This window comes from Borostomias antarcticus, assembly GCF_949987555.1.
Source record: "Borostomias antarcticus genome assembly, chromosome: 18".
Lineage (NCBI taxonomy): Eukaryota > Metazoa > Chordata > Actinopteri > Stomiiformes > Stomiidae > Borostomias > Borostomias antarcticus.
Window position 1 is genome coordinate 950,374 of NC_140251.1, and position 25,262 is coordinate 975,635.

A 25,262-nucleotide genomic window follows, 5' to 3' on the forward strand; every position below is an offset into this window, starting at 1 on the left:
TTTCATTTGTTCAATGTTGGCCCGCGACTTTGTTCAAGTTTTAAATTTTGGCCCACTGTGTATTTGAGTTTGACACCCCGGTTGTTACTGACAGGTATAGCCTTAAAACAAACAATGTAGAAATGTTCCATTCAGTTTTGCATTACAATACATTTCACTGTGTAGTGTAGTGGAATAAACTTGATATAGGCCTTGCTATCAAGGTAAAAAAAAGAAAAAAAAGATTTGCCAAGGTTTGCTCAAAAAGGTTCAATCTGATTTATACTGTTCATGCTACGGTCGGCTGTTGACATCAGCTCATCGATTTTCACTTCACTTTTCAATTCATCAATGGGTATATTGAATATTGTATATTGTAGGCAACATCATAGTGTACACTCTTGATCATGTAACTTAAACTAGTTGTAATAATGTAATAATGTAGCCTAATAATTGTACAAGTCGCATATAGGCTATGTTGTTGACATGTTCTACACTTCCTTAAAATACTGAAATGTTATTTGAATTCATTATAATCATCATTAATTATTAATATAGCTATTATTCTTCAGTAGGCTATGCCTGGGGAGCTATGAATATTGTATTCACCCTAACCTACACAACGTTTTGATTACAAAGTGATTGTTATTGCGGTGTCTTGATTAAACTTGGATTTACTGTAACATTTTTTAGACCAGCGTGGTTCTTATTAGGTTCCATTTGTACTCTGAGTTAGGCTAATTATAGACCTGTAAAGGTCTATTTGGAACCCCCTCAAGGACCCTGGACCCCACTTTGTGAAGGAATAGACCTATAAATGTGTCTCTTTTGTCAGCTGCCGTGAATCGCAGAAGGGCTCTTGGGTTGCTGTTGCTCTTGCGGAGACTGCAGCTGCAGACACGCAGGGAGACCCGCAGATGGTGGGTTCACCCTCTGAACCAGAGGAGGAGAGAGCAAGGGCACTACCACAATCTGGTAGCAGAGATCCAGTTGGATGCCGAGAAACACCATAGGTTTGTGCTGGCCATCTATTGTACAGTTCTGTATATGAAAGAAACACAGGTGTGGGTATCAAGAAGGTTATAAGAAGAACCTGGGTATAGGTTTTCCACAGGCTTCCTATGTATTAGGACCCGTACGCTACAGGTGGAAAAAAAAGTGCCTGAAGAAAGATGGTCATGGGAGACATATTTAGTATTTAGTAGACTACATTTATACTATGACAATTTAAAGAGACACCAACTTTGCATTTCTGGACACAATATACGCGCGTACAACATACGCGCGGGGGGAAAATAGAACCAATTCCTATTTTAGAGCACGCGTACGCGGGACCGCGCTGTCCGCGTTCTCGGTGTAGTTCCCGGGATCGTTGTCATCAATTGAATCTTTCCAAACGCGAAGTACGCGCGCGCGAGTTCCACGCACGAGACGCGCGTGAAAGGGTTTGGTGTAGCTCGGCCGTGCGCGTGGGACCCCGGACCCGATCTGCGAGACTGCAGCTGGACCCTTCTCACCTCAGCAGGCAGCATATTTGTAAATATTTGATTGGGACATGACTTGATTCCTCCCTGCCTCCGAATGCTGCCTAGCCGTTTGAGACACAGCCATAGAAAGTCCAGGTCGATACTTTCCTCCATCATTTTCCGTGAGTCTAGAATTCTGTCCCAGTGAAGTATCATCATCCGATATGGGCACAGATGCACACTAAAAACACTATAATGGCGCGTCCATGAACTTTGTGGCAAGTCCTAAAAATGAAGTAGCTAGTAGTAGGCCTAACTATTATCTAATTAGTAAACCATTATTTAATTTCAAACCGAAACTATCGAAAGTATCCGTTTTAATTCCGTTTATTTACAGCAGTAGGCTGTAGTTCCCAACACCCACCAGCTGTCCCGCATCTCGCTCCTGTTCGAATTTTCCGATTGACAAACTGACCCGACAGACAGGTGGTAGTCTAGTCTAGGCAGGGGCATCGTGGGCTATTTTTCATTCCTTGTTGCTCTGTTAAGATTCGCTCCTATTTTGTCTTGCAACCCTCGCCCATATCGGTATGTAGCCTATTTGGAGCAAGTCTATTAACCATCCTCTAAACAAAGTTGTTTTGGAGATTTCGTTATTGTTATGATCTGTGCAGATTAAGTTGAATGTTGTTCATATAATGAAATAGCCTACAAAATAATGTGATTTGACTAATTCCAGATCATGGCACCAGGGAAGTCATCCTTCCTCAAAGCCGAGGTTGAGGTAGGTTTTCCAGTAGCCCATAACGGTCACTCCTGAGACATGGTTTGGAGGGAATGTGAAGTGGAATTTGAATGCATCTTTCTCCAGCTGTTATGACAAAGTGTGTTTACCCTCTGTGATTGACTAATGTGTTCTTGGCTTACTGTATAAATTGAGGTAATCCTGTTCTCTCAGATAGTTGACAGAATAAACTAGCACTCTAATCTCCAACCTCTGTAACAGAGCATGCCTGAATAAGATGGAGAGGTCAGTAGTTGTGGCATTTCTCCCAGGACAATGTGTTCGTCCGTCTCCTGCGGATCCCGGTGGTGAGCTCCACCTGTGAGGCGATTGAGAGGAGCTACCGCAGCGCCAAGCAGGCCCACCCGCTCCTCTGCTGCGTGTTGGGGGTGTACGAGAGGGGGGCCAGGACCGCCAGCAGCCTGGCAGTGTGGAGCCTTCAGCCTGCCATCCAAAGACTGGAGACTCCGCGTATGTAGCCTCTACTCCTGCACTGCCCCTCTCTTTCTGTGCTATATTTTATGCTATTTATCACGAGAATATAGTTTTGTTTCCATTATTGCACATTAAATCACATTTTAATTTACTTTATTACAGAAACTCTAGCACTGAAGTCCAGCACTCAAACTCAAGCTCTCTGTTGAGGATGTGACTAGTAGATAACTAGTAGACTGCTCATATTCCCCCTGTGTGTGTTTGTGTAGTTTCTGGAATAACAGATTGAGGTGTCGTTCTGTTATGTGTGAGACTTTTTCCAAGGGGAACAAACAGCATGGCCAGGAGCAAATCATGTCATAGCCAGGTTCCCCAACTTAGCTAGACTTCTTCTCCTTCCACTCTGATGGGCAGCATACTGTACTCATGGGGATCTGGGGCTGATTTATTTGCACGTTGGGAAACACTATTAACTTTGGATAGAATTTACTTTTTTGCCATCTTCAGTGACTTTCATGGATTGCAAAATTGTTGTCTTTTGACACACAGACTTTGAAATTGTTTGATCAGTTGAGCAATGGTTTGAATGTTTGAATATTACTTGTTTCACAATTAAACAGCTATTCTATTCAATCCAAAGGTTATAAATAACTTTATCAGTCTTATTCATGTGAGTGCAGTTTCTGGAGCATGGTGCTTGCAACACAGGTAGCCTAAGTTATCAAGCACCATGCTCCAGAAATTTCATTCACATGAATAAGACTGATAAAGTTAATTATAACCTTGGAATTGAATAGAATAACCATTAAATTGTGAAACAAATCAACTGATCATACAATTTCAAAGTATGTGTGTCAAAAGACAAGTAAGTTCTCCATCTTATACTCTGAAAAGCAAAACCATTGTGTTGTCAAATGTATGTATGACAAATAAAAGTTGTTTGTTTTCTATGTTGAGGTTGGTTGTACAGATAATGCTCCTCAATATCTGTGTTATGAAGTGTTCTGTAACCTGTTCTGTAACATGTTTTCAATCATTGCATTGCGTCTAGTTGTGGCTGCCAACAGCCTGGCGTGTAAAGGACTGGATCGTCTGGAGGAGAAGATCCCAGCACTGCAGTCCCCTCCGGAGAAGGTGCAGTACCTGGGAACGCCACAGTGTGGCAGAGTACCACTCATGACTTCCCCGGGACTATTACACTGCTTGAATTCTCCCCTAAGCCACTCCCCTGTCTCCTGCTCAACCAGCTGGTGTCGGGTATCATGGAGGCCGTCGCCACCACCCTGCAGACTGCCAAGGATGGCATCGCGAGCCCCGTCGCTGGAGCCTCGGGCAGGGTCTTCAGCGTGGCGTCCGGCGGGCTCCAGCTGACTACGAGTGCCCTTGCTGGTGGTTTCCGGCACCTTGTGAGCAGCAAGCCGGTTCACCTGGCAGGGGAGGGGATTGATGCTGCCCTGACCCTGGCTGAGGGTCTGGTCAACTATATTCTTCCTGACTTCTCAGAAGAGAATGGTATAGTTCATACTGCAGCTGTCATATTTTGACAGTATGGATGATGGCAGCTATATTATTGTAGGGGACATCCGGAAAAAAATATGCCAAAGAAAGGGGAATATGACTTCTGAACCCACATGCTAAAATAGTGTCATTTTTATCTTTCACCACAGTGTGGCACCCTAGCACTGAGAGACACAATGGTGCTTACTGTACAGTGGTTGCTACTGACAAGCTGTTGAGATCAAAGATAAGACATGTTTAGTCTCAGAGTACAGAGAGAAAACACAAGAGCTAGGCCATAGACTGATACGATCTCTCGGCAACGCCTTCAGATTCTATCTACTGTAGCACATGCAGTAGACACCCAGCACCCCTAACTTACAAACATTTAGTTCCGTGCTTGTCAGTCAATGGGGATACCATACATTCTTAATAACACTATTAAGGTATACTCTAAACTGATGTAGACAAAGCTTTTTTTGTGTGTCCTGAAAGAAAGCGAGCACTGTTTATTTAGCTGGCGTTGGTGTCTGCCGGGTACTCTGGTGTCTCTCTGGCTGATCCATGTGGTTTGACAGACGGTGCAGTTGTGAGGCCGTGCTTCAGAGATGTAGGAGAGGCAGGATAAGCACTTGGCCTTAGCTGATAGACGATAATCATCACTACATCCATGGTGCAGGATCGGTGTGCTGAGCTCCCAGGCTTTCTGGAGAACGAACAGGCTGTACCGGACAGATGATGACAGGCTGACTCTCTCACTGACCCAGGCAGTGGACATGCACTACTGCCACTAGTCTGCAGCGGCTGACCAGAAAGCTTTGTGTTCTAGACTAGAGCATGGAAAGTCAAAGTCTCTGTCGAAGACATTACAATCTTGACCTATTCTTAGATGTGTTCTTTCTGGCATGTTACGAGAAACATGTGACGCAATGGTGAGGTACAGGCTGATCTGCAGACATGAGGGACTGTCAAATTCCCCTCCTACTCCATGTGGGCCCCAGAATAAACATCATCAGGCTCCAAGAACATTTCTCAGGCTGCCTTCTCTTCCTCTCCTCGTCCCCAGCTCTGTGCGTACTGTAAGCAGAGCTTTGTCACACTATGATGATGGCACATTTAACTTTTCGCCTCATTTACTGGTGTAGAATCTGTAATCTGCGGGTGGCTGTAGCTCAGTTGTTAGAGCGGGTCGTTCAGTGATCGAAGGGTCAGTGGTTCGAATCCCAGCTTCGACTGTCCACATGTCGAAGTGTCCTTGAGCAAGACACCTAACCCCAAATTGCTCCCAATGAGCAGGTTAGCAGTTTGCATGGCAGCTGCCGCCATTGGTGTGTGTGTGTGTGTGAATGGGTGAATGAGAGGCCATTGTAAGGCGCTTTGAGTGCCGCTAAGGTGGAAAAGCGCTATATAAGTGCAGTCCATTTACCATTTACCAAAACACAACTGAATTGGTGTCTCACATGGCAGCCTGAACTGTAATGTATTTGGCCTGATCACAGACCACTGTGATACCCCAGCGTCTTTAGCCTGATCACAGACCACTGTGATACCCCAGCGTCACCCCAGCCGTTTTCCTCGTCCCAGTCATCAATGTCTCAGTTGCAAGTTTTTCAACAGGCGATGGATGTACAGTATAGTACAATTCTACACAGTACTGTATGTCAGTCAAGTACAGAACGTAACAGCAATATAGAAGAGTCAGAATGACCCTCTGAGGAACTGAAACCCTTACTTGATAGAGGGTAAGAGTGCCCTGTTAGAATAGGGAGCTATACTGTATGTACAGTAAGTAACAGTAACGGTTACATCACAAAAGTTCAGGCTATAGAAGTTGTTGCATAAGCGCTTGTTTCAGTTATGTGAGGGGTTACCTCATTTGTCCATCAGCGGACAGCGACTGAGAGCTCTCTGTCTTCGTCTCTGTCTCAGATGCCTGCTGGGGGGCGCAGGCTGGGGTCAGTGCCCCTGGCCCTCAGCCCATCCACAGGAGGCTCAGCGCCCTGGCCAGCACCACATGCCAACGTGCTTACAAGCACACCGCCACACAGCTCCAACGCACCAAGAGTCAAGGTCAGGACCTGGTCACACGCATCACTGGTGTGTCCACATTGGTAAGAGAGACAGATGGGGTTTTTTCCCCAAGCTCAATTGATGACTATGAATAAGTTATGTATGGCTAAGGTTTTTAATGTTCACTATACTGTATAAACACAGTAGAATATTTATATCAGTGTATGGGTATGTTCTGTATCTTATCAGCCCAACAAGTTACTTGTTACAAGTAATGAATTAATTTTGGCAGCCACATGATGACAAACAGAAGCTCCCTATGCTGATTCAGAAATAGGAGTTCTGAGTCCTTGAAGCCTTGAGATATCATCTGGCATGTGGTGATTGGTATTTTACATGTTGCATTCCCCTTGCCTCCCTCCCTGGTTCAGAATCAGACCTTACTTAATTCCACAGAGCTCATTGTAGCAGTGCTGATAGGGCCTTAGTCTTGGATGCTTTTAGCTTTTGCTATTTGGGACTGAAAATAGATGCACTTCAGTGAAGATCAGAGATGATGCAACTAGGTGTCCTTGAGTGACCTGATAAGAGCTATTAAACAAAAACAAAATGTGTTTTTGGGGCAGATATATTTTTTGTAACATACTGCAGTTGTTGAGAAATGTCCTGTGTAATTTGATGAATATAACATGGCTGGGTGCATATTTAGTGTGTGTTATCACATATAGCATTATGACACATCCAGGTGTTGTCCTCTGATAGGCTGGCTTTGCCGTGAAGAATCTGGAGGCGGTGGGATCAGCAGGTCATTCTGTTCAACTCCTCGTGACTGGGCTCTTCAGCTGGGAGGAGCAGCAGAGGAACCACCAGATGACCGAGGCAGACACAGGGCTTCTGAAGGTGGGACAACCCCAGCCTAGGCCAGCGTTCCACTGAACAGTACATCCAATCAAATCAAACTGTGTACTTTACAGAAAAGAGGAAAAAATGCATCTATACTATACTAACCCTGACAATCATTTTCCAGAGTGCATGATAAGCATCCTGTGTCAGGTTAGTCTGCAGCTCAGCTTAGCAACAGCATCATGCAGTAGCTCACGGTCTAGTCCAATGAGCGGATGGTCTAGTCCAATGAGCGGATGGTCTAGTCCAATGAGCGGATGGTCTAGTCCAATGAGCGGATGGTCTAGTCCAATGAGCGGATGGTCTAGTCCAAAGAGCGGATGGTCTAGTCCAATGAGCGGATGGTCTAGTCCAATGAGCGGATGGTCTAGTCCAATGAGCGGATGGTCTAGTCCAATGAGCGGATGGTCTAGTCCAATGAGCGGATGGTCTAGTCCAATGAGCGGATGGTCTAGTCCAATGAGCGGATGGTCTAGTCCAATGAGCGGATGGTCTAGTTTTCATTCGTGCACGTCTCAATGCATTGTTGTCTTGTCTGCCCCACAAAAGATAGTAAAGAAAAAGTGACCCTTTATGTACTGTACTTCAAAGAGATATTAAGAACATGTAATCAGGCACATTGTTCACAGTCAGTGTGTGGTCCCCCACCACACCCCCCTTCTCCAGCATCATTTGGGTGTTGTATATCGGACAAAGGGGGTCAGACAACGGTGTTACACAACATTGCCCCCCAACAGTGGGGGGTCATTCTGGTTGACGGCCGAGGCTCTAAAGATCTCGACACCTATTGAAAAGAAACATTATGTCCAGGCTGTGAACAGTACAGTACTGTATGTACGGGCACATACTGCCGGGTTGGATGTAATATTCAGACACTTGTGCGCATGACTCTCGTGACTCAAAGTAGCCACAACCACATAGTGGAGACAGCTCTGATCAGGATGGCTCAGTGCTCGTCATGGTGAATGTTGTCGCTGCCTCTCTGTTTCAGGGCGGAGGACTGCAGAGCCTGGCCAGCAGCCTTGCGGAGCAGCTGCAGGGTGGCTACGTGTCGGTGGTGTGCGGCTTGAAGACTGCCCCTCGGGCCACCTTGGATGGGCTGGTCATCCTGGCTGAGAGCCTGGGCAGCACCAGGGAGCGTGTGGCGAACACCATCTCCCATTACGGCACGGTGAGTCAGCAACCGGTCATTGGCCTGCTCTCATGTGCCGGCTCACGTGTGAGTGATTTGTCTGGCGTGAGGAGCAGCCTGGCCTTGTACGCTCGAACCCATCAGCCCTTATCTACAAGCATCGACGGTGCCCTACAGAGATGCTCGTCTCACATTCTGTGAAAGAGCTGGGTGGGAGGGTATATTATCCAATCACAAACCCATTTCTGTTCTGGCAGAAGACAGTGACTATGTTGGCGGATGACATTTACGACTACTGTAGACTCTGAATGTGGTGTCTCTGCATACAGTATTACATTGTGTATACAGCCAAGCCAACGATTAAGAAGTGCTCAATAAGTAAAATACAATACCTGTCAAAACGCTGTTTTAATGTGAAGAGGTACACAGCACCATTGGCACAAATTGTGTTATTATTCATAACTTTCATATGTAAACTAAAGGGAAAGGGATTTTTTTCGAACAGGGCCCCACACCATAAAAACAGTAATAACATTCTGCAGTCAGTGTCTTTATATCGGGGAATAGCTGAGCCATCAAGGGAGGCATAGACATGGCTTGATGTCAGAACACCCTGTTTTATTCAACCAAGTTGTCTGTGAGAGAACTGCTGGATGTCGTGGGTGTGCGGCGAACGCTCAGCGATGGTGTAGAGATGACAGGCTGTGTTCCACAGCGCCACCACAACGCTTTCCCAGAAGCCACAGCAAAATATAGGCGCATTTTGTTTATGGATGTCTTTGAATCCGGGATAAAGTGTGTGTGTGTGTGCGTGTGCGTGCGTGCGTGCTGTGTGCGTGCGTGCGTACGTGCGTACGTGCGTGCGTGCGTGCGCGTGTGTGTGTGTGTAAGCCCTTGGCCAAGGCCTGATCCTTAAAATGCTCTGCAGTCTCCATAAGGGCCTTCATTATCATCCTGAGCTCAGGAGATGGCATGCAGAGCGGTTACAACACTCACTGACAGACAGCTTGAGACCAGAGGGCTTCACCATTCCCATGTCACTTAGCCTCACTTTAGGTCTCTAAATGTCTCGCCCGTCACCTCACACTCGACAGCTTATACATGCCTTTATACTTTTTAAATGTGATTATCCGGACACATTTGGACATTTGATTGTGAAAGCGTGTGGTGTGCTGGGTCCGGTTGCCATGTCAGAAGGGGTGTCTTAAACCTGCAGCTGTACAGGAATCATCCAGACACAGCTCAGCAACATGCAGAAGCACGTTTCCAGACCAGAAGATAAGGGGAGGAAATACTACACACTGGAACTGTGTTTGGGCAAAAATGATAAAATCTTGATAAAAGTGAATCCTCAGTCCTGTGATGTAGAAGGAGCCAGGAGGACTGTGGGTAGCGAGTCCCAGAGCGCGAGCAGTGAGAGCCACGTCGAGAGTTGCACTTGAGGTGAGCAACTCTGCGGGGGGCTTTTCAGTCTCCGCTGGGGAGTTAAGAATGGCACAAGGATATTGGATAGCTATTTTTGAACAGTTGGCGCATTTCTTTCGTAATCTTTTTTAGCAAAAAGGTCCACTTAGCCACTGTGTTTGTGGTTTTATAGTTCATGCATTCCTGACCCCCCGCAGACCACAGAAAGGCCTTTAGTGGGAGGTGAGAGATTGTCAGGTTGGTGTGTGGTGCACTTATGACGTTCTGTCGGATTCAGGAGAGCTAATTCATGGGATACTTAACTCACATGGTTGTTTGTTATATAACGTGATGCATTCTTTAGTCCTTAATCTTGTCATTAATTTTCCAACCCAGGGATTTATGAAAGGCATGCAATTCTAAAACTTCTCTACTAATGAATGTAAGGTTAGGGTACATCTCGTTGACAGCAGATTTAGAGTGGGATATACAGTAGGCCTATCACTTTGACTAGCTTTCTGTCCTGTGATTGATCTAGATGAGAGATTGTTGAATGTGTTGAATGAATATCACTGTTGATGATACCGGCAGTCCTATCTTTAGGGATAATTCATTTTGACCACCTAATGGCTGTTAAAAAGGTATTTTTAGGTATTCTGCCTCAGTGTTCCGCTGGAAACTTGTCAAACAGGACAGTGCTATTTGGGGTACCAGAAGTGGATGAAGGCTTAGTACAATTATTTATCTGTATGCAGTGGGCAATCTAACATTCTTTTGACTCCACAAGTCATACTTTCTGTAGACAATATAATGTCTCATTAATGTAAAAACTGAATGTGAATTATATGTACAGTTTACTTGGAAAAGCCAAGTCAAGTATACAAATCTGATATTTAAGTAATGGGGTATTCTGTCTATTCAACAATACACTCATTGCATGTTCTATTGCTTTTGTGCAGCTTCACTGCACACTGAGTGACCTCCGAACACATACAACCTAATTAAGTTGCTTCCTCAGTAATAAGATAAGGCCTGGTTATATTCAATAAGGAACAAAAGGAAATGTCATTGTGTGGGGATATTGATCAGTTATGTCTTGGGAAAATGTGCTACAGCATGAGAACAGGCCGTCCTCTATCACCAACAATCTGAATGTTATTGGATACACATCTGAGCCATGTGACACAGCTCAGCCAATGAAGCTCAGTCAATGTCAACATGGTAATGACACTGAAATTGTGTCCATGTTATGATGGATGCAAAGAGGGTTAATTAATATAATTTGTTCTCTCTTATTCAGACAGAGTAATTGTGCCCTCCATCGCAGATTTGCTTTAAGTATTGTGAGGTCAGTTGTGCAACATTTTGAGACGTGTTAATTCAATCTCTTCTATGCTTGGTATTGTTAGTCCACTCAACCTATTTAATGAATGATGTGAGTTCTATTCCATGTCGCTGGGCCGTCTGCGCTGTCCTCACATGGGTTGTGATACCCTGAACACGCAGCAGGGAGTCTAGCTGAGGACCAACCCTGCTGGCTTTTCTGGGAAAACACTGTTGAACTACAGGTGTATCTCAGAAAATTAGAATATTGTGAAAGCTCATTATTTTCCGTAATTTAATTCAAAAAGGGAAACTTTCATATATTATAGATGCAAAATGAGCCCACACCAAGTATTGAGTGTATAAATGAACATACTGTACAATCATAAAAATTAAAACAAAAAAGATACTTTGTAATTGATCTAGAATACATGAAAGTTTCACTGTTTGAATTAAATTCCTGAAAATAATGGACTTTTTCACAATATTCTAATTTTCTGAGATGCACCTGTATAATGAACACTCATGCCCTGTGTGCACCAGGGTCTCACATAGCTTCTTAATCAAGATGCACCCTAGACACTCACCTCAGACTGAGGGAAAAAAACATATTCAACCTTTAAATCACATCCATTAAATCATCCATGCAGACAATAATTAAAGTCATTATGCAGATAATAAAAAGAGATGTGACTACTGATGGTGTTGATCATATTTGCTTTGCTTGGCTGCATACGGTGCTACACCTCTAAGGCCTGCGATTCGTCTGGATCAGGTCTTGAAAGCCAGTCGTTCTGGCCTCTATTGATTTGGTCTCTGGCGTGAGTGACTGACCATGTCAAGCCAACTCATGTTTTTGGACGTCGACTGACAGTCATGTGAGTGTTTATGTTGTTTAGACTCCCAGAGCCTTGTCTCCTGTTGTGGAAGTGTATCTGCCTGAACTTGCACCTCCCTAGTACTGAGCACAGTGCACCAGATAGCTAGCCATGTGGAACAGGACATCACTGGCATCTGTCTACTGTATTTGACCCTTTCAGACAGACCTTAATGCTCACGACATAACACAATGTTGTTTGGATTGATTTGTTTTGTATATCTTTCAAGTGCAGTTGTTTTTTTACAACTTCGTTTTTTCCACCAACATGTTCCCTGTCTGTGAAAGGACAGTTTTATAGGCTTAGTATAATTATATCCTCTAGTCTAGAGCATAGAGTGTTGTGGTATCCTGATAGGTGAAATGTCTCCATGGGCGGGTTAGTAACACCTGCTCCTGCTGGACAGAGTGGGTCAGGGAATGTGACAAAGAGCTGTTTGGGCCACAGGCAGAGCCAGCCCGCCTTCATTAACCCCTGGCATGTTGCTGTCAGAGATCCCCAGACACATCTAGATAAAACTGTGTCTGGCACCAGCTTACCTGCCATGCAGCGTCCCAGGCTGGTGCCCAGCCTCCCAGGGACAGGGTCAGTCGTCTGGGGAGGGCGTGAGGGAAGAGTGGGCATGACTGCTCCCTGGCCTGGAGGGTCAGTCCAAGTTCACTGGAGCACGGCAGTCACTGTGGTGATCTGGGGAAATTCCTCAGGAGAATTGTCTCCTGGTAGAAGAATGGAATGAACACTCCCCCTCCCCCATAAGGACGAGTCCTGTGCATGGAGCAGACCCAACATCCATCTGGGAAAGAATAGGCTTGCAATACTCAAACCAGAAGTGTTATTGGAGCAGGACTGTTACGTTGTAAACCATCATCTGGTGAGATTATCGGTGACGGTTACCGGAAAATGTTTCAGCATTATTTTATATTCATGAGAAAAAGAGTAGAGTCCGCACACTGGAGCATATAAATGATGAACTGTTCCCTATAGTTTATTACTATGTTTCGATCAGTGATCTTCATCAGAATGAGGTACAGGGCAGACAAACACTCATCATAAAGGACACCTTCTCTAATCAGTTGCAGGCTGCCCAGGTAGGTCAGGTGCGCTCCCTTAAGTGTGTCTTGCTCAAGTACGACATCAATAAACTAAGACTGAATACAATATGTTGCAGGACAATGTACAATAATATTATATTGGCCTGTAACATATTGTATTCAGTCTTAGATAGTCTCTTTTTCTTTTCAATTATTTTATATTCATGCCATGAACAGTATGTGATACCAGTATGTGATACCAGTATGTGATACCAGTATGTGATACCATGCTGTACCATTTCTGTGTTTGGCAACAGATCCGCATGCTGACCTCCAGGGAGTCCAAGCCAGACTGCAGTGCCTCTGTTCCCCAGCAGAAGGTCTATGACTGATGCTGTAGAATCCTCTGCAGGAAGAGCTAAAACTATTGTCTGTCTCTGTTGACATATTCTACGAATAGCAAACATTTATACAAATGTAAATGTCCTCATTAGCTTTTCCTATAACAGCGGATCAATGAGAGTGGACCGATGAAGCTAAGCCCCTTGATCCACGTTCAGCTCTTTGTGTTCATAGTCTCTGCCATTAATGAGATTAAGAACTTGGGATGGGATGAGAGGACAGATGGATTTCCTAGCTATCCACCTTAAACAAACAATATCCAGCAGGCAGACTTTGCATGTTATCAAACCGTATTGCGCAACCTACTGTACCATCAGGTCTTTTTTACTTAATAAATACTTGTGTAGATCCATTCAGAATATATTTATTTACGTTTTTTTTTTATAGAAATACAATTTATACATACATTTAAGATTTGTATTTTAGAGTGATTGAGACGTTAGAAACACAATTATACTTAAATTATTGGTGCTTGGTCAGTTAGGAGAGACATACAACAGTGGGTTCTAGTTTACAGTAGATCTCTATCAACATCAACAACTGCATTATCAGTATTTTATCATGTGATCTTGAATGTGAATACTGTACAGCCTGGTATTCAAGAACAAAGAGAGAACTCCAGTAAGTAACCTGGACACACTTAATCCAATCCAATATAATAACCTATGAGACTAGATTTAAACTAACACATTCACACACATTTCAGCCGGGTGCTAAGGGCAGAGTTTTAGATATTACCAGAGGTGTAACTACTGTATTCACTCAGCTCATGATACGATATGATACACGATATTGGGTTCACGATATCGATTCGATATTCTAACAATATTTGAACAAAACTTTTTATCTCGACAATGCATACCGTCACATTTTTATATATCGCGAAAGTTTGTGGCACGATATTTCGTCACACCCCTGGTAGTGACAACATCCAAACAATCTTTAATCCCTCTCTGACATACTGTATCTGCATCTTCAAGAGAGTTTGGTATTCAGAATGTCTATAATCCTCTCCATGTGAGTTAGAGCCAGAACACTAAGCTTGTTTCGCATTTCGCGCTTGCCCCCCCCCCCCCCCCCCCCCAACGGCCCCCCTGTCTGAGCTTAAAGGCGCTATCTGGACTCCTTTGGCACATACAGTACCATGTCACACACCTAGTATCAGAGCACAGGACTCAATATGGGTCACACAGTAACTCATGTGAGACATTGGTCACAGTGGCGTCTTCCCCCTTGTCCGATAACTCAGTCTCATAGTGAGTCCGTCCGTCTCCTGGCAAACACCGCCGACATGCTCTTCACTATGCCCTTGATTCCCAGTGGCTTCTTGATGACAGACCTGGCCTCCCGTATCCTGTCCCCAAGGCCGTGGAAGACCATGAGGACACTGTGGTAGTTGTCTGCAGCTGAGACCTCAAAGAACTGACAGTCTGTGTTGAGGGCGAGGAGCCTGCCCTCTTCACTGAACACCGTCCGTCGATGGTGCAAGTCCCTCTTGTTGCCCACTATGACTATAGGCACCTTCTCTGTGGCCAGATAGTCCTTGGTGGCCTTGATGGACTGGATGAGCCTGGTGACGGCGTTGAAGCTGGCCCTGTCGCAGATGCTGTAGACTAGGACAAAGCCATCCGCCCACTGAACTCTCTCCATGGACACGTCCTGTAAGATCAGACACCATGAGAATCAGTGATAGTGGTTTATATCCATGAAGTAGCCTACTACACATGGCTATAAGAACTGCTATGCCAGTCAAATGAAATTAATTCACCCCAAAGACTGCACTTTTTTGGCCCTGAATGCAGAAGGAATAATTGGCAGGAAATATGATTCGCTGAAGTCTGGACAGATGCAATAGCCTAGGTTAATTTCAAGGGATTTATGAATTAGCTGAATGACCTGCAGAAGCAAAATACGCCAGTAGCCTATGCACGTGGTAAAGACTGTACTTTTGTCCCTTTTCTCTCATTACCTGGGAATATGGTGAATCCCAGACGTTAAACGTGATGTCTCTTCCATCCGCAATAACATGGTGGCTGTAGATCGATTCTGAAAGGGGTTGGCAATAAAATGTAGCTGTACGCTATTTACAACATAATGGTATGGACAGGGCGTATCATAATTAGGGCTATTGGCTGACAAAGAGCAGAAACTTACCGATATCCCCGTACTCTCCTATAAATCTCCGAGTTAAGAAGCGGACTGTCAGTGCTGTAAAATCACAATCATCAGAATCATCCCTCCAGTTTGCCGTACAGTATCACATTGATTCATAGGCTACAGGTGTGTTCCTATTCTATACGTTACAAGGCTACTGTAGACTCAATGAGGTAAACTATTGGTCTCACCTGATTTACCAACGTTATCTTTTCCGAAAATAACAATATTGGCATCCATTTTGGCATCCATTTTCAAAGAGTTCTATCCTGACATTTATCTGCGCGGTTTGATTGGCCTACTGCCATCTGAAGTTGCGTGGAAGAGAACTGGAAACCTCGGCTCTATTTGCTCCGGCCCGTCTGGAGTGCAACCCTATAAGCAAGGGGGCGTGGACAACTGGACATCAGCTGGTTCAGTTACTTCTTGACTCCTTCTTACTTAATAACCTCATTTGGTTTACTCTGACAGGCTCATTTCTGATTTGTGTGCACGATGTTTTAGACAAAATATGATTTAAACAGCGACTCATGCCTTCAAGTGAAATACAGCCCTGTTGTAAGCTACTTCACTACTACTATCAACCATTAGATGGGAGCAAGTCCTTCACAATAATTATTTTGACACCATCAATCTGGCCCTACTGCATTAGTGATAACATAGCCCATTATTATAAGTGACAATTTCTTCCCACAGGCCTGTTAGATATTCTCAGAAATAGTCTTTAAAAAAAAAGTTGTAGTGACAAAGATGTAGTGACATTGCAAAGGTTGTAGTGGCATTGACGCGCCACAGGGTGTCACTAGATACCCAAGAAATGGAAATGTTTCAGCTCAGTTCTACAATTATACTGAAGTTGTAATAATGTTATACTTTTTTTGCTAACTGTAAACTAGAGACCAGGTGAATCCATCTTTTCTCATTCGAATGAGAATTTGCTGTTAGTATTCTCATAATCCAAGCATGCAGTAATGAGAGAAATTAAATGAGACACAATACAATATTGTCGGCTATATGTTGCTTTAAAAGGTTTAAAAGGTTGCAGGTAATGGAGTTTAGTAGGACATCGAATGTAGGCTACTGGTTGTATAAGCATGTTATTTTTTTTTTTTTTTTTTTTTTTTTTTAAGTCTAGTTAGATAATTATATCAAGACCTCGGTGGATGTTAAGATTGGAATAGAACATTGACATGTCAAGTTGTATGAATGTGGATTTCAATTTGTGTGTGTTATCTAGCAAATGTTTCCTCAATTCACTGATAATTTTCATTTCCCTTGCTTTATTTAGCCTACTATACAATAATTACATTATCAGAGAGCCAGAGGCTGCACGATTTGCAGAGCAAAAACATTTTCACTGAAAGTAGAATCAAGCATTTATGACGTTTCTTGTACTATTTTACAAAGTAGGTATATAACTTATATGAAACACGTACTGTAAAACAATTGAAGCACATTACTTATCCTTTTTGGCATTGCTTTGATAGTCATGTGGAAATTAAACCAACCGATGGAGTCAATAAAACAGCATGCAATTATATAAATAATTCAGTGCAGGTAATTAGGAACATGAGATAAGCTTGATCAGTTGAAGTCAAATTTCTAGGATAGAGAAATATAGTGACATTCACAAAGCACCATTCAGAGACTAGGACTGCATACAGTAACATGCAAAGCACCATTCAGAGACTAGGACTGCATACAGTAACATGCAAAGCACCATTCAGAGACTAGACGACTGCATACAGTAACATGCAAAGCACCATTCAGAGACTAGACAACTGCATACAGTAACATGCAAAGCACCATTCAGAGACTAGACAACTGCATACAGTAACATGCAAAGCACCATTCAGAGACTACTGTATATAGTAACAGGCAAAGTGTATCCACTAAAAGAAACTAAGAGAAAGCGAAAACATTTATTAAAAAACAAACAAACCAAATATTATATAGTCATGCCTCTCAGAGCTAGGAAATTGATTTATAGGACCTATTATCTGTTGGGAGAATTCAGATACCACTGCCCTTCCTCTGAAAGCATTTCTGTCATTTCCCAAGCTGTCAGAGGCGGGAGCCATTATTATCTCTGCACCTGTGTGTGAAATACAACACAGGTATTAGAGGAATGTTTGTTTCCTAGTCAGTAAAGCACCATATTCTCAGGTCAAATAAGAGGTACAATATATTGTAATCATGAAGCAAATGAAAGATACTAGATTATATTAATGTTTTTAGGTCTATGTAATGCTGCATTAAACCAGGGTTTGTGGCTAGGCTACATCAGGGATCAGAGAAATAACATTTGAATTGCAGCCCAGAAGGTAACACAGAGATATCATAATGATGCTAATGTAGTGTAGCTAGTGTAGACTATTTCTTAGCACCTTTAACCTGCCATTTAAATGAACTTTCATGAAGTTTTGTTTTCAGATTCAGATACATTTCAGTCAGTAGTTGCAGTGAAGCATTTCAATAGCATAACTCTTATTGTTCATCAGTCATTAGGCACAGAAAAAGTGTGTGGTGATGCTCAGAGTGCAGTCTGTGTACACAGAAAACTATAGATGAGATCAAAACATGAGCCTGAATCACCAATCCTCTGGTAAAACAAGGCTTGAATAATAATAATGATGATAATAATAATAATAATAATAATAATAATAATAATAATAATAATAATAATAATGAAAAGGGATATGGATATGGAGATCTCTGTTACTAGATATACAGTATATTCATGACTATGGTGAATATCCACATCAGTGTGGTTTTGAGCGGTTCAGAGATATTCCAGAAATGTCATAGGCCTAGGCAACATTAATCAACAGGCAGATACTGTACCCTTCATTCAAAGGGTCTTTTCATGAAAAGCCTGTTCACAGGAGGCTCCCTTTGCTGTATGTTTGCTTACGCAAATAAATCTTCTTATAGACTTAACTCACACTCGCTTTACATATTTGATAATTCCACTTACCCCTGATTCAAGTGTGTGTTAAGAAATATGTTCAGGAAAAAAAAATCCTTGATGAAAGACCTCCAGTAGCAGAACTCTTTGAAATATACGCTGGATTTGCAATCCTCAATATGCTGCATGAAAGAGACTAAAACCGAGCCAAGTGCAACATTAATATGATCCAAACAGCCAACTCATTTCTCTGTTGACTTTACTATAAGACTGTGTGTGTGTGTGTGTGTGTGTGTGTGTGTGTGTGTGTGTGTCTACATTTGAATACAAAGAAAGGGCCATACTATACGTATGTGTGTGTGTGTACCTGTATGTATGTACAGTGCATGCGCCTCACACATTACGTTTTACAGCTTTCTCTAGATAACTGGTGAAACCTACAGAAGAATGTTTGCTACGGCTTAATCTCGTACCATAGATTGGACAGTAGCCTACATGAATTTGCATTGACATTCCCAGCAGGGCTTCTTAGCCATCTGAATGGCTAGAACCATTGATCTATCTGAATTATGGCGTTGTAAACTTAAGTCTGTGCTTAGGATATGCCACTGTGGGAAGCAATGTGTTAGCCTATCTGAACAGACCAATCTAACGGCTGCCATTATGGACAGTGAGTTATGTTGACTTATTGAACGTGGCCTATTTCACATCAAGCCAAGGGAACTGAATTTTACCCCAATCATACATCACTCCTCGCCCCTGAACTGTGCACAGTCAGCACCATATAGTAGTAGTAGTGTTCGTCTGTGGCTCTGCTCCCATCTGTCCCTATATGAGGTGTGGAGTCACTCAGAGGGGAGCAACACTCAGCCCCACAGTCTCCCAGACGACAGACCTCAGGACAGACGCCTGGTCCAACACTCAGCCCCACAGTCTCCCAGACGACAGACCTCAGGACAGACGCCTGGTCCAACACTCAGCCCCACAGTCTCCCAGACGACAGACCTCAGGACAGACGCCTGGTCCAACACTCAGCCCCACAGTCTCCCAGACGACAGACCTCAGGACAGACGCCTGGTCCAACACTCAGCCCCACAGTCTCCCAGACGACAGACCTCAGGACAGACGCCTGGTCCAACACTCAGCCCCACAGTCTCCCAGACGACAGACCTCAGGACAGACGCCTGGTCCAACACTCAGCCCCACAGTCTCCCAGACGACAGACCTCAGGACAGACGCCTGGTCCAACACTCAGCCCCACAGTCTCCCAGACGACAGACCTCAGGACAGACGCCTGGTCCAACACTCAGCCCCACAGTCTCCCAGACGACAGACCTCAGGACAGACGCCTGGTCCAACACTCAGCCCCACAGTCTCCCAGACGACAGACCTCAGGACAGACGCCTGGTCCAACACTCAGCCCCACAGTCTCCCAGACGACAGACCTCAGGACAGACGCCTGGTCCAACACTCAGCCCCACAGTCTCCCAGACGACAGACCTCAGGACAGACGCCTGGTCCAACACTCAGCCCCACAGTCTCCCAGACGACAGACCTCAGGACAGACGCCTGGTCCAACACTCAGCCCCACAGTCTCCCAGACGACAGACCTCAGGACAGACGCCTGGTCCATCTCCACTCTGACGCCTGCATGTCCAGCTTTTGTGCATGTCGTTAGTCTCACTGTTCAGATTCTAATAAGGATCTTACCTACAGTACAGAACCATTGATATCTGTTCCAGAGATTAATATTTGATATATGTACACATCTACTGTAGGTAGGTAAGGAAGATGAGCAATGTCTTACTGGAAATGTTGGTAATGATCATGCACTAAATTGATTATACCATTGGAGGGCTTAAACAACAACAACAAAAATCATACTCGCAATATACACATGACCAAAAGGACAATTTTAGGACTCTTGATAGCTCTGAAAGCATACTTAATCGGCAGCAGCTGACTCTCTGATGGGCTCATTAGACAGCTGCAGAGCAGGCATGTACAGGAGGGAGGAGGAGACCATTACTGTGTCATTTCTCTGTCAGGAAGGAAGCTCTCAAACTGGCAGTTTTGGGATTACGGGCTGAGAGGAAAGGGGTGGACCACCCACTCTTTTCATAAAGCATCCTGCTCAGGAAAAACTCATGATGCCATTGTAGGAAGAGGGATAACTCCCTAGACCCCTATTTTCAGAGTTAACTTTTCTACTTTTATCATTTCTGCCTTGTATGGTAAAGTGTTTACTAGACAGCAGTGAGAGAAAGAATACTGCTGAGCAGAGCTTTGATACTGATGAAGTTGGAAAGGACTTCTAAGAAAAACAGACCCATATCCCAGACATCAACCTGGCGGACTTAGCAAACATTTGACAAGCAATCTTCACATCGTGCTTTTAGTTTGGTTGCATTTAACCTCAGGAATGCTTGTGCGTGTACTGGGAGAAGTACTGAATTAATTTTTCATGGCATAAATATGGTAAGTGGTTTTTAATGGTCCCTAAACAGTCCCTAAAATTACACATGATGCACTTTCCCTCACCCGAAAGTGTGACTGATTTACTTCAACAAGGCCTTGGCTCTTTGCCTCCATTTGAAGAGAGAGAATGAGAGGTGCAAGACAACATTAGGCCTAGTGCTCCCGTGCCTAGAGTGTGCTCTACTAGGGTCAGGGCTGACCACTTCTAAAGAGAAGATGATGCTGTTGACAAATTTAACATCAGATCAGATCTTTCAGAGTTCACGATTCTCTATTGCAGCCATCGTTCATTATTATGACTTGGAAAAAGTAATAATAATTAATAAATAATTAATCATTTATAAATATACATCAAATTATTTTTTCAACGAACTGAAACCACTCTTGACTGATTACTTTCAGGTGGCCTACATTAAGGGGAGTGATAACATTAATAACGCACCATCGGTGTGGTCTCTAAAGCCAGGTAGGCCTATCACAATCTGATATAATTATAGACTATTAAAACTTAATGTCAGGGCAAATGAGAGTTGTCAGATGAAAAGCAGGCGGATTCCTGTCACACTAATACAGGCCCCGTGCTCACCTTGTAGGGCCTCCGTTTATTTACGTTACTTGATTTAAACTGGTTTGGGATGGATCGGGTTGACAATCGTCTCTAACCTCCCCCCAGCACAGTTGTCATGGAGAGAAGCAGCAGCACCGTCAGCAGGTTCTAAAGCTCTGTGTAAATTTATAGCAGATCTCCTGGATTGAGAACCCCTGAATCACAGAGAACGTTGTTCTACCCTTCGTCAAGTGGATGTACTCCAGCAGAGAAAACAGAACCAATCCCGTCAACCGGACATTTATTCGGTGTGAATTTCACTAACTGGAAAAGTTGTTTTACAGGTCTATTTGTTGTGTTTATCAACCCCAGGTGTTGGCTATATACTGTTCCAATATAGCCTGCAGTAAATACATTACAGTAGGACACATTTCAGTTCCTTTGTTATGAGTAGAACCTCTCAAATTCAGTTAACAGTGATCTCTCTTTTCTTATTTGCTTTTAAATGATGATGATAAACTTCATTTCAGACTCAGGTCCATATTTAAAAATAATAATAAAATACAATACAATATGGGGACAACACAGATTAAGACACACACAGACATTTGTTCTAGTGTTTCCAGAGGCAAGAGGAGTTTCTGTGTCACTTTGTGTGGTGTCAGTTAAGGCCATTATAATCAATTTGTTGACTCTGTTAATCAACACATAAACTAAAATTGCATAGTTAGCCGTCAGCTGCATTCACTCCGATGTATTTCCAAACGCGAAAACAACGGCAGTGAAAAACAGAGTCTGGTAATGATGAGTTTGTAACCCCGATAGTGTATCGTAGTGTAGAGAATGTGAGCCGCAAGTGTAGCCTACAGACGGAGAATAGCCAGTCTGCGTGCTGTGCGCATGCGTGCTGGAGCAAGTGGGGAAGCTTTATTTGTTTCTAAAGACGTTTCTAAAGATCATATTACAGATATGTGAAAACCACAATAAGCCCTCGCTCTATAGAAGCACAACTAGCGATTCATAAAAATAGATTGATCAAAACAACCGCTTCGCAGCAGAAAATATTTTTTTTAGCAGCTGCATTCTTGGTGCCCCGTCCGCCGCCATTACATGGATATACTTGGCTCGTGCTGGATTTAAAATTTCTTCTACAGGACTCCGTATTACGAATTATGACGAATTACACCAAAGTTATCTCGTTGAGTCAAAGGTCTTATAATATGCCGTAAATAAGGTCCAGGTTGTCGAAAAAGAGCCTTCTCCTTTAAAGTTCGTTGAAAGTCTGTGCTTGTTTATTGGCCGTTCTTCAGGTAACCTTGTGTTTCATGTCACAGCAATATGAATTGTGGGTAATTCCCTTAAGCAAAGTCTGCATGAGTGCAGACTTACAGTAAAGGCCTTTGAGTCTGTAGAGACACTAGGGTAGGGCCAAGGACTAGGGCTAAGGGGGGGTATTGGGACTGGGCCCAATACATTGAGCCCCAAAATCGTGGTGCAGTACCTACACTTCACAGCAAGAAGGTCTCTGGGCCTCTGCAGAGTTTGCATGTTCTCCCTGTGTTTGCAAAGGTTTCCCCCATAAAGAACCCAATATGAAAAACATGCAGAAGAACAGATCGCTAACGCTGTCCATCCCTGGCAAAGACGGACAGGAGCGCTTGGTTGGCCCCTGGGCGCGTCCCCGGCACGCTGCCTACTCTCCTGCTCCCGGCTGCCCTTGGGGGAAGGACGACAGCATGGGTTAAGAGCAGAGAACATTTCATCGGCGGCTCTAAATGCATGTTTCGCCCATTTTCACGTGTGCAAAAAGAGTGTGCCGTGTGACAAATAAAGATTTCTCACACAAAGAATCCCAGGAGGTCAGCTGTTGATGAGCTGCTAGAACCACCAGGTCTGACACAGTTATTCATTCATTTTAATTAACCTTTATTTAAACAGGTTTGTCCCATTGAGATCAAAGATCTCTTTTTCAAGGGAGACCTGGCCAAGAATGGCAGCACCTATTATATATTTCAAAATAAAAACACATTGTCACAGTAAACACAGACACAGAAACAGTAAAATGTACAAAAGCAAGTTAAGATCAAATTAAACATTTGCATTCATAAAGCCTGGTTACAATGGGATTTATCATGGATTTAAATGCGTTCAGTGCAAATGCGTTCACACAAACAATCATACAGAACCACAGTCCAAGTCACTTAGACTAGACTAGACTCCCGCTCCTTGCCCAGTTGTCAAAAAACAATTCAACATCTTCACCATACTACATGCTTAAGCTATATTGACTTGCAGTCACATGATTCCCTGTTTATAGGTGCAGGCTATTTGCATCAACAAGCAGTCGAGACTAAGTGGCAACTGAGTGTATGTTTTCAGTGTTTTAATGGACTGAGCAAAATTAGGAGTCAAGTACTGTAAATGATATCGCTTAAACTGCTTGCCATAATGAACCATTAAGCAGTGCCCTGGCAGCTCAGCAGTGCCTGCAGAGTTGATGTAGCATTATGGGTCTCCAGTGAGTGGGTTTTTTGGATCTAGTGTCCACATAACTGTTTTTTCAACATGAATTATCACCTCTCCTCATGTCACGCGCCCAAACATGCACTGGAAACTTGTTAAATCACCCGGCCTTCTCAAGACAAGTCTCTTGAGGGTGAGGTGATTAACCTTTTAAGACCACATTTTGACCATTATCATATGCCGTCATATGGTCTGATTGACACTATGCTGCAGTAGCATTAAATGACGGTTCCCACCTCTCTGCAGTGATTGTCAAATCCCAGCCACTGGGTGGATAATTCCATCAGTCTCACACAAAGCTTAGCTGGAAGTTCCTCTCTGAATCCCTTGGATGGCTTAGGAGACATTTGATTTATAAGTATGTTGCTCCACAGTTGCCACTTCTAGCCAAGCCAGAGGGTTTAATTAAAAGGATTACTGGCCTGTTGAATTTTGGTATGTGTCTAAGATCCACACTGTAGAAATATGATTCTTGCAGTAAGAGCCTAATACCCCTCCTAATCACTTTTTCCATATCACAGCTACACTATTCTGATGTTTCATTAGCGTGGCCATCAAAAATGAAAATATACACATAAAAAATTGTAGATAGGGCACTGATTCCCTGGCCATAGCAATTAAAGCTTCTCAAATAAAATGACTTAAAATGTCACAGGACATAATGGACTACGCTTAAATTGCTGAGTTTTGAGTTGGTGCTCTCTGATGGCAATACTATTGAAAGGTCACCAGTATGGAAGATACCGAGTTGCTGTAGCCTACTGTAGCTGCCCAATGCTTTCCTTTTGACAATGACAGTTCAGCTGGTAGAAAACAATGGTTTCTCATGAACTGGTTTACTGCATCACCATGGCCTGATGGAGTGGTGAGGTGATGATGTAATTTTGTAGGCTTTAAGTTAGCATTTCAGAAAAATGGTGTGTAGTCTAAAATCCCTGTGGGAAAATTAATGGGATATGCAAAAAATGCTGAAAATAAGGTCTGTGTTTAACAGACTTCCAGAAGTGAGTTCTTTTTTTCTTCTAAAAATTAAAATACATAATTGAAGATGGTTTTTGGGAACTTTGAAGTCTTTAGTTGGTTCTGTGGTCGATGTTGCTTCTAAATAAAAAATAAAACTTGATAATTCAAAGAGTCGTTTTTGACTTTGAGTGATACCCAGAAAAAGTTTTGTTTCTTTCCCCAGCTGTTTAATTCCCTATGTGTCGATGGGGAAAAAGTATTTTTGCCCCCAAACGTGTCACGTGACTTGCAATACCAAGCTTGGCCACTGCGCTCATGCTTCAAAATTCACAAAACTCACTCACTTAACTGATGTATTTGAACTATTTTAACAAAACATACTCTATTGCGGGAGTCTCTGTTAAACACAGACCTTATTTTCAGCATTGTTCGCATATCCCATTCA

The 25,262-nt window shown here is 43.3% G+C and overlaps 2 protein-coding genes across 2 annotated transcripts; one reads left to right on the top strand and one right to left on the bottom strand.

The window, feature by feature from the left end:
* Window positions 1–1,911: 1,911 nt before the first annotated feature.
* On the top strand, window positions 1,912–13,591 carry plin1 (perilipin 1). Its single transcript, XM_084452651.1, has 9 exons — window positions 1,912–2,033; window positions 2,185–2,229; window positions 2,502–2,700; window positions 3,716–3,798; window positions 3,912–4,176; window positions 6,091–6,272; window positions 6,934–7,071; window positions 8,066–8,245; window positions 13,160–13,591. The coding sequence occupies exons 2-9, from the start codon at window positions 2,188–2,190 to the stop codon at window positions 13,232–13,234; spliced, it is 1,164 nt and encodes a 387-aa protein (XP_084308777.1). The 5' UTR covers window positions 1,912–2,033; window positions 2,185–2,187; the 3' UTR covers window positions 13,235–13,591.
* An 840-nt stretch (window positions 13,592–14,431) lies between these two features.
* Window positions 14,432–15,647, bottom strand: LOC311321153 (ras-related and estrogen-regulated growth inhibitor-like protein). Its single transcript, XM_084453080.1, has 4 exons — window positions 15,590–15,647; window positions 15,399–15,452; window positions 15,214–15,290; window positions 14,432–14,903 (listed from the first exon to the last, which is right to left on the bottom strand). Exons 1-4 carry the CDS (start codon window positions 15,636–15,638, stop codon window positions 14,496–14,498), a joined length of 588 nt encoding a protein of 195 aa, XP_084309206.1. The 5' UTR covers window positions 15,639–15,647; the 3' UTR covers window positions 14,432–14,495.
* Between the last annotated feature and the right edge of the window lie 9,615 nt (window positions 15,648–25,262).